This window comes from Doryrhamphus excisus, chromosome 12, assembly GCF_030265055.1.
Source record: "Doryrhamphus excisus isolate RoL2022-K1 chromosome 12, RoL_Dexc_1.0, whole genome shotgun sequence".
Lineage (NCBI taxonomy): Eukaryota > Metazoa > Chordata > Actinopteri > Syngnathiformes > Syngnathidae > Doryrhamphus > Doryrhamphus excisus.
Window position 1 is genome coordinate 16,133,870 of NC_080477.1, and position 9,732 is coordinate 16,143,601.

The 9,732-nt window shown below is 41.1% G+C and overlaps 1 protein-coding gene across 6 annotated transcripts in view; it reads left to right on the top strand.

Moving 5' to 3' along the window:
• ush2a (Usher syndrome 2A (autosomal recessive, mild)) overlaps nt 1-9,328 on the top strand; it is a 154,419-nt gene extending 145,091 nt beyond the window's left edge. For 3 of the 6 annotated variants that reach the window (XM_058088966.1, XM_058088963.1, XM_058088968.1), the window contains 12 exons: nt 1,243-1,452; nt 1,556-1,648; nt 2,187-2,332; nt 2,460-2,578; nt 3,476-3,574; nt 3,662-3,838; nt 3,943-4,026; nt 4,124-4,265; nt 4,405-4,492; nt 5,606-5,671; nt 6,296-6,478; nt 6,541-7,574. In XM_058088966.1, the coding sequence (XP_057944949.1) occupies nt 1,243-1,452; nt 1,556-1,648; nt 2,187-2,332; nt 2,460-2,578; nt 3,476-3,574; nt 3,662-3,838; nt 3,943-4,026; nt 4,124-4,265; nt 4,405-4,492; nt 5,606-5,671; nt 6,296-6,478; nt 6,541-6,627 (1,494 nt within the window). In that variant the 3' untranslated portion in view covers nt 6,628-7,574. Of the gene's footprint in view, nt 1-1,242; nt 1,453-1,555; nt 1,649-2,186; nt 2,333-2,459; nt 2,579-3,475; nt 3,575-3,661; nt 3,839-3,942; nt 4,027-4,123; nt 4,266-4,404; nt 4,493-5,605; nt 5,672-6,295; nt 6,479-6,540; nt 7,576-7,965 lie in introns of those variants that run through there. The other 3 variants (XM_058088964.1, XM_058088969.1, XM_058088967.1) reach the window with 3 other exon arrangements.
• The last annotated feature ends 404 nt before the right edge of the window (nt 9,329-9,732 follow it).

The window sequence follows — 9,732 nt, forward strand, 5'->3', positions numbered from 1 at the left end:
TTTTTGTTATAATGCTGTTGTTGCCTCACAGCTAGGAGACCCGAGTTCAATTCCACCCTCGGCCATCTCTGTGTGGAGTTTGCATGTTTTCCCTGTGCATGCGTGGGTTTTCTCCAGGCACTCCGGTTTCCTCCCACATTCCAATAATTCAATAAAACTAAATCAATTAATGTACAGTATTCTCTCATTTAGGTTGCACGGCGGTTGAGTGGTTAGCATGCAGACCTCACAGCTAGGGACCAGGGTTTTTGTTCGGGTACTCCGATTTCCTCCCACATTCCAAAAACATGCTAGGTTAATTGGCGACTCCAAATTGTCCATAGGTATGAATGTGAGTGTGAATGGTTGTTTGTCTATATGTGCCCTGTGATTGGCTGGCGACCAGTCCAGGGTGTACCCCGCCTCTCGCCCGAAGACAGCTGGGATAGGCTCCAGCACACCCTTGTGAGGATAAGCGTTAGAAAATGAATGAATTAATGCCGTTGTTGCACCTTTATAAAGAGGGTACTACTTTTTTATTTATTGACAGAGTATTTGTCTTATTATATATATAGAATTATTATATTGTTCAGCACCAATATCTTATCTATAGCACATAATTCTACATGTGCAGCTACTCTTAGTGCCCCGCCTTTCTATTCGGCCATTTTTCCTCTTGTCCTCCTCATTCTCGGTCTCTCCATCTTCTATTTCACCTCCTCAGTCCATCTGTGCTGTCACTTAGATCAATCACTCTGATTGATCACATCCTAATTGACTATTATTGAGGTTAATTCAACTCTTAACATGATGCACACGCATGCATACGCGCTCCAGCCTCACCATTTTGGGCCTGCAAACAGCGCACACACAGACACACACACAGTTCAGACCCATCCATCTGCCCGGTGGACTACTTGTGACAGGCTACAGATGACTTACACATGCAAATCTACACCCTGCGTGACCCTGCGCTGTGTACACCCTTTAATTACAGCCACCACAAGCACACAAATAAGATTACTGTGTGAGTAACTCCTTGATGAAGGTGAAAAGTAATTGTCATGCAGATATGTTAGTGTTGCTTTGCATGGTGAAAAGGTTTCGCTCTCATGCCCGATGCTAGTTTTGATGGATGATCCAATAAATCGACTTATATCCTGTTGTAGGCCCGCTAATGAAGAGACACTTTCATTAACAGCTTATAACATGCGTGTGAAATCCTAATGCTATATGTTCTGCATGTCCAATCATGACTATCAGCTGTGGGCCGTGAACTCAGCCGGCCGCTCTCCGAGCCAGTGGGTTAGCGGGACAACTGGACCCGCTCCACCCGATGGTGTCGCTCCGCCCACTTTCCTGCGTGTCTCCGCAACCACGGCGGTGGTGGAAATGCACTCTCCGGCCCGACCCAATGGCATTGTCAGCCTTTACCGCATCTTCTCTCTTGACCGCAACGACGACGTCACTCTGGTAAAGAAACTCTCGCTCTTTTCCACTTTTCCACTTTTACTTTCTTAGTAGTGTGAAGCCCCCAAAGTGGAATTAACACAAACTCTGTACTGCTTTTTGGTAGCTCTCAGAGGGCACATCTCATCAGCAGACACTTCATGGTTTACAGCCTTACACGCGGTACAGGGTTGGAGTGGAGGCCTGCACCTGTTATCAGGTAATAACATGCAACCAGGGAGTAGGCCTTAAAACATACCCAAATATAGCCTTTTACTCTCCTAACTTTCCTAACTTGAGCCAAACATCCCTTTGGCCATGACATTAGGTACACTTACACAACCTACGTGACCTCATTGTATAACTTACATAATTGGCCATGACGCAAAACTCCAGCCAGAGTCGATATACGCTCAGACTCCAAGGTGTTATTATACATTTAATTAAATGTATAACACTCCAAATTGTCCATAGGTATGAATGTGAGTGTGAATGGTTGTTTGTCTATATGTGCCCTGTGATTGGCTGGTGACCAGTCCAGGGTGCACCCTGCCTCTTGCCCGAAGACAGCTGGGATAGGCTCCAGCACCCCCTGCAACCCTCGTGAGGAAAAAGCGGTAGAAAATGAATGAATGAATAACTAATAACTTCAAGTTAAGTACATGTAAGACAGCTTACATATACTGCAGATATAGACACCAATATTGGCAATAATTACCTTTCAGTTTCGAACACCATATTGAAGTAATGTGTGACAGTGTTGTAGCCAGGGACCACTAGTCGTGCTGCACACACTGGCTGCCTCACCATCACGACAGTCGCCGCCTCGTGCCATCACGCGAACCTCTCGCTCAGCCCAGCTGGCGTGGATGGAGCCCCTGGAGCCCAATGGGATCATCGAGAGGTGAGGGGAATAAAACCTATACGTGCACATTTAAACAAAGGTAAAGCGTTTACACTCAACTTTCATCAATGATGTCATCTCACCGTCTCCCCCCCTCCTCACCTCACCTCACCTCACCTGTGTCCAGCTGTGAGCTCCATCTCAGAACAGCCTGCCCGCAGCCCCCGCAGCCTGTGCACCACCCTTGTGTTACTGGACCAGCGGAAATTAGATTCTTCGGCAAAAGGCGGAGCTACAATGTGACAGGTTACTTTATATTAGGACATACACAATGCAGTTAGAGTTACCAAATACTAAATATCATATCATGACTGGTTACTGTCATGCTTTTATGTGAAGGTAAATGCTCGGTAACTAACATCCAGAGAAAGTACTGGGAAGTCATTTTTATATAAATAAAACAATATTGCTAGCATCAAAGCCTTAATTACTGGCACTTATATGAGCATAATGCAATGACTGATGCAGTATATGCAGTCATATTCATACACGGCTTCAAGTTGACATGATAAGATTAAGATATGCCTTTATTCGTCCCTCAGTGAGACGAAATTTGTATTGCACAGCAGCAAGAGTACAGAGTCAGTTAAGCAGTACAAAATACACAATATAGAAAAATAAACAGTATAAACAACCCAAGTATTAACAAAATCAACAGTTTTTCCCAGAGTTATATACAATACAGTATGTAGATAATATGAAACCAGATGAGATATATGACCAGTCTATACACTGAGATCTTTAGTTAGAGAGTTAATATGAGGCATTATGGAAATACTTCACATAGAACTTAGTATATTGCATTTAGAGCCCTTAATATTGCACAGTGAATGGGGGTCTGGAGTAACTATACTGAGTATAAAAACAAAGTATTACACAGATGTACATAGTGGTGTAGAAGTCTATTGAAGTAGTAGTAATAGTAGTATAAGTAGAAGTAGTACAAAAAGTGCTGGACAGTTCATACACTCGCCTGACAACATATTATTTACACTTCGGGTGTTGCATCACTAAGAATGCTCAGTTTGGGTGCAATAAGGCTTTTATCGGTAATTTGCTCCAAATTGGGGCAAAATATTAGAGACACCTTTTAGCAGGCCTTGAGTATTGTGTTTTTAATGTGAGTAAACCGCCACGGTGTAGGTCTGCAGCCTTATTCCACCTATGAGCTGAGAGTGGCCTGCTTCAACAACATGGGAAGCACCGCCTCCAACTGGACTGCTGTCGTCACGCTCGCTGAAGGTCAGCTCCATCCCTGCATCATCTTACTTCACCATCTCTGTTCATGTCCACATTTTGTTTAAATATATATGTGTTTTGTTCTCATAGCACCACAGTACGTCTCACCCGTATCTGTGGGCAGCAACCTGACGGTCATATGGCTGGACTGGACCGGGTCCTTCTCCCTAAATGGCTACCTGAAGGAGTATACTGTTACTGAGAGCCAGCTCAGGATCTATAGTGGCTTCTACAGTTACCTTCATGTTGTACGCACGTCACAGAAAAGTGAGCGCACACACACTCATAATTCTGCTCACCACAAGCATGAGCATTCACCACACTGATACACACAGCTACTTTCAATGTGATTCTCTCTCCGTCCTCCTTAGTGCTATCATTTCAGGTGATGTGTACCACAGACAGTGGCAGTGCCATCACTCCCACTGTCAGATACAGCCCTGCTGTGGGTCTAGGTAAAAGTCTAAGAAAGTCTAAAAGAAAATAAATAATAACTCTATGAACAAAAGTATAACGGGACCTCTTATAATCCATGTGATGTTGCACCTACAGGTCCTACTCATCCAGAGGAGATGGGCAAAGAAGGAGTGAGCATGTCGGCAGCACCAATTTACACTGAGCTGTGGTTCATTCTGCTGCTGGCGCTGCTGGGTCTCTTCCTGTTAGCCATCATGTTGGGACTCCTGCTGCAAAGGTATTTTCATGGCATCCTAATATAGCTAAATATGATGTACAGCATGGAAGTATCGTCTATAATATTTGTTTTAGTAAGTACACTTCCTACCAAGTTGAACAATACTGTGGAAAATATTTTTTGAATTCATGGATTCCAGAGCGTTGAGGAAGAATCCATCAGCCAGAGAGCGCCCTCCACTGGTCATGCTTCAGAAGAGCAGGAAGGCTGGTGGTGAGACGTACTCGGTAAGATAAATACATTAGGTTCCTGTTTGTCATGAAACAATTCTTTATGTACACACATTCTTAAAATATACAGTCATGGAAAAAACAGCCTTGTTTCTTCATTAAATTTTTCACTTTAATGCCTGACATAACTTTGTTTTTAATTTAAGAGCATACATCTAATAATATCCTAGGTTCCTTGATAATAACCAAAATCACTTAAGTTCTTACATCAATAGTGATGGCATTTTACTGCAAAAACCGTGCTTTTAGGCATTCCATGTTGTCGTGTTCATTGTATTCTTCAGGTAGCATATTGTAGTGGTATCAGCCATTACAATTAACACGAAATTGAAAAAAACAAGGCTGGTCCAATCATTTTTTTCCATGAGTGTATATTATATTAATATAAATACAATTTATGAGGATAAATGTATTAAATGTATGTAAGTAATTCATTTACATTTCATTTGCCTGTGCATGCGTGGGTTTTCTCCAGATACTCCGGTTTCTTCCCACATTCCAAAAACATGCTAGGTTAATTGGCGACTCCAAATTGTCCATAGGTATGAATGTGAGTGTGAATGGTTGTTTGTCTATATGGGTCCAGGGTGGGATAGGCTCCATCATACTCCCATGACCTGAATGAGGATAAGCAGCACAGTATATGGATGGATGGATTTATTAAAATAATAATAATAATAATAATGTTTATGTACAATTTATATTTCTATATTCTATATTTTTACAATTTATACACTGCATACCGCCAAAGAACCCTAAAGAAAGCTCTGTAAAATATCTTTAAATAATACCACTTAGTAACTTAATTCCATCCGTGTTCCATGGTTGAATAAATATATTAAAAGACTAAAAATATATACTAAACAATGTTCATTTAGTTCATTAGTGTACTTACTGACAGAGAAATAACATAACGGTGTGCCTTCAGTGATTACTTTGTACACACACACAACACAGCAGCATTTTTAGCATTGTTTCCTCACTGTCCGACTCGTAATTTATGTTTATTCATTGGCTGTAATTCCAATTTTGTGACTTTATTCTTCTCCTCCACCCTTCTCCTCCTCCCTGCTTCATGATTCATCTTCTCCTCCTCTGTGTGTCTCTCAGAGGCCTTGTCCTGACTTGTGTTCTAAACATCATTCTGGCTCTGTGCTCCATCGCGATCGTCTCACAGTAAGATTCCTCCCACTACCATGCTCCCCCTTTTCTAAGTGTCATTGTTTCCCCCCTCCCTGCAGTTTGACACAGTCGCAGACTGTGTCGAAATCAACAACGTTACGCTTAAAAGCTACACTGTGTACACTGAGGTACTGTGCACGGAGCATGTTTGCCGTATTTGTGTACGTGTGCATGCTTTTGTGTGAGTGTCAACAAGAACCGACAGTCCAGACTCATACAGGAGACCTGACTTCAAGGTTTGTACTCACATCTGCAAGTCATCTTCACAACGGATGCTTCAATTATGACGTCACCAACCAAGAAATGGTCAGATTTCTCTTGCCTCCACAATACCCAACAAGCTCATTAAAAATGTCTCATCCACTTTTCATAAAATAAGGTCATCTCCAAAAAAAGGTTGTGAACCACTGCATTAGTGGGTAGTTGCGTCATCACCTCTTTTTGCCTCTTATGTTGTTGGGATTGGCCGCTTGGGTCTTTGTTATTGAATGAGTTCATGCTGTGGTTGGTAAGTGTGTGTCGTACATTTGTTGTTACTTTTTCTATTATGTTAGAACTGTTACATGAATAATAATAACAGTAACAATAACACAATCTAAAGTCAGACGTGCATTTCAGGGCCTTTCCGACACCAAGATAGTGGGTGGTGGCTCTCCATTTAGCCCCATGTCTGTCCTGAGAGTCCCCAGCCAAAGTGACCTGACGCAGGCCTACTCCCATCATCCCTTACACCACAGCCTCAGTCAGCTCATTGACAAGAAGGCTCTGATGGACGACGGCTGCTGGGACAACCCTGGACTGGTAAGCTATAGATAAATACATATACACACAGACAGATGGAAGTAATGCCGTTGTTCTTTCAGTATGTGGAGGAAGACTTTGCAGATGCTATCAAGGCTCTAAGCTGTGTGAAGAAGGAGCACGCCACCTTCACTGACACACAACTTTAAGATGGGTGGATTGCAGCGGCCAAACAGGTATCACAGTTAAAATGCACATTAGCTTAGTATCTCAGATCCATTATATCTCATGTCATTAAGTCCACTGAAGTGAGTGAAGCATATATACAGTTTAAACATAGATTTTATTTTTAGAAAATAGCAGTATCGTGTGTGGAGCTTTACTATTAAACGGATGTCATCCTGTAAATGCAACATAACTTCCTGGATGGCCGTTCTCTTTGTTAGCACGATATATAAAAAAAAATGCCAACTTCTTTTCCAATTGTCTTAAATGTGTCTGAGAATCACTGATGTGCCGTTTCTACTGTAACGTTTGCGGAAAAGTTATTCCTGTCGCTGTTACATATTTCAGATAACTTATGTGCTGTATGTTGTCAAAAATGCATACGTTCAAGACTGTATACTCACTGTGACTTGTTCATCTGGTTTTTAATCTCAATCATGTGTCCTTAGGGTTTTTAGAAGGCGCTTATAAATTAAATGTATTATTATGAATGGAGTTCTTCAGACAAACTAGTTTGATTGAGGGGTGTCCAAACTTTTTCCGCCAAGGGCCGCATACATTTAAAAAATGAAAGCGTGTAGAGTCCGTTTTGCTACTTGTCATTGTATGCTAAAAAGTTAATAAAAAGAAAATCAGCCTGCTTTGTTTTAAGAGACCAAGCATATTAATTTCATTAGTATTAATTATTAGTAATAACATTTCAACTTGTTGTCATTTGCTTTTTTTCAACTTTTGCTGCGGGCCACAAATGGCACAAAGCCGCTCTTTGGACACCCCTTAGTTATTTATTGTTGTTTTTTCTGTACAAAAATGTATTTTGACTTTTTTTTATGCTGGCAGTATTATTTATTTTTGCTGTAAAATAATGCTTATGTATAGATGATGCTATGTAAGTCAAATATAAGCGATGGCCAACACATTCTTTATGTGACTTTCTTTGAGTTTGAGTGTTTTTTTTTAATGACCTTGCCTAATTACTACTTTAATTAGGATTGCATTTTTATTACACATTATATTATTTATTTATGTTCAGGAGATTTATATTTATTTTATCAGGGCTCCTGACAAAAATATGAGACATTGCGAGTCAGTTTTTCATCCACTCGCACATGTAAGACCGGATAAAAGTACGTGCCCCGAATTGAGTTGACAAGGGATGAACTGTAGTCTGTGAAATGTCTGGTCAATTGACGACGGTTTGTCACAGTGTAAGTGGACTGAGCCCAGTGTGTGTGATCACTCGCAGTTGACTCGCATTGAAATTTGACTATTTAATCATTTTGTTTACACATGTTGCCTGGCGGGGCTGCACGGCGGTCTAGTGGTTACCCCCTGTACCCTGCCTCTCGCCCGAAGACAGCTGGGATTGGCTCCAGCACCCCCACGACCCTCGTGAGGATAAGCGGTAGAAAATGAATGAATGAATGAATGAATGAATTTTGCCTGGCTTCACTGTCTCTGGCAGCAGCTAGGTCACTATAGTTATCCACGTACTTCAAATGTTACTTTTTTTGTGACATTTTGTCTTTAAAACAAACAAGTAATGTGGTTTGTTTGGAGCTTGTTTTTGTCCCACATGGAAGCTACGATGGCTGTCACGTTGATGGGGTATGTGCCAACTTAAGTATCACTTAACAAACTTGCTCTCTTATAATAATAATAATATCTTGTCTTTAAAACACTGCTTATGTACTTAAGTTGTTCAACATTAATACTATACATTTAAGTTACATACATTTTAAACTTTATCAAGTGACACAGTACCTTACACACGTTATACACGTCCACACAGTTTCACCGCTCATTTAGCTTTTGCCCCTGCGTCCCTTCAAGGAGCAACCAAGAGAAGTTAGAGGTGAAGAATCAGTGGCAGTGAGAACGATGGCGACCTCGCTCAAGGTCACATGCACACCTAAACACACGTACACGCACGTGCGTTGGCATGTTCGCAGCTTGTGTCGGCCACAGAGGGAGGAGGGAGAGGAGGTGGTGAAATGAGAGCGTGTGGACTGATTGTAAAGGACAGTGTGGCCCTGAGCCACACACACACACACACACACACACACAGTTTTATTAAAGTCATAAATCATACTGAGGACATGCGCCATCTCAGAGAGGAGACTGTCTGAAATAGGAGGTTAGTGAAATGAACACGACGACTATGTTCACTCTGGCGAGTCATGCAGACACACAAACGTTCAGGTGGAGTTTTTAATATTAACATTTCAATGTGTTTATTTTAATGTATTATACTTTCAAATCAATATAGTTCTTGTATGAACCGAAAGTGCCGAACAGTAGGGGGGTTTGCATTTGTGAGATGTACCCTCAATTACGAGTACACCTGAATGTCTCACAGCAGAAAGGCGAGTGAGCGTGTTTATTGCTCTCTGTGAGTTATACGAATAAGTAACTAAGTTTGGTTATTATTTATGCGTTAAGAGTTTTTAATCTTGAAGATTTGATTTATATTGGTGTCATCAGGAAGGAAAAAAAACGTTCCACTTGATTTAGACACGCTTCTATTTTTTTTTCGCAGTTGAGCACAAACAGAATTAGCATGCCCTTCTCACCTCCACCTTCCCCTTATTTCAGGGGTTTCAAACACGCGGGCCAAATGTGGCCCGCAGGACACTAGTTTGAGGCCCCCGCCTTGATATGAAAGTTTAATGTTAGTGCGGCCCGCGCAAGTTTGATATGGATGCTGTATGGTATCATGTACCCAGAAAATATTATTACGTTTGATTAATGTTCATGTTAAAGATTAAATAACTGTTAATAGTTATCCTCCCTCTCCGTGTGGAAGTGGTAAGTTTTTGGCTATTTAAGTTTAAAGGAAATAACTTGAAGGCTACCGTTTAGGTCGCTAGCTCTCTAGTTTGCGAGTTAGCATGTGTCTCAAGACCCTACAGTTGCGCAATATGTTGTAAATAAAAAAGTATAAATGTGACTATAGTCGTGTTTTGTCATGTCTACAGGGCTCTAATAATGCTTTGTTAATTTTAATCTGGAAAAAATAATGTCTACCCACCAACTATATGTGGTTTCTTAAGTTTTTGTTATTTGCCGTTTTATTATTATTATTTTAT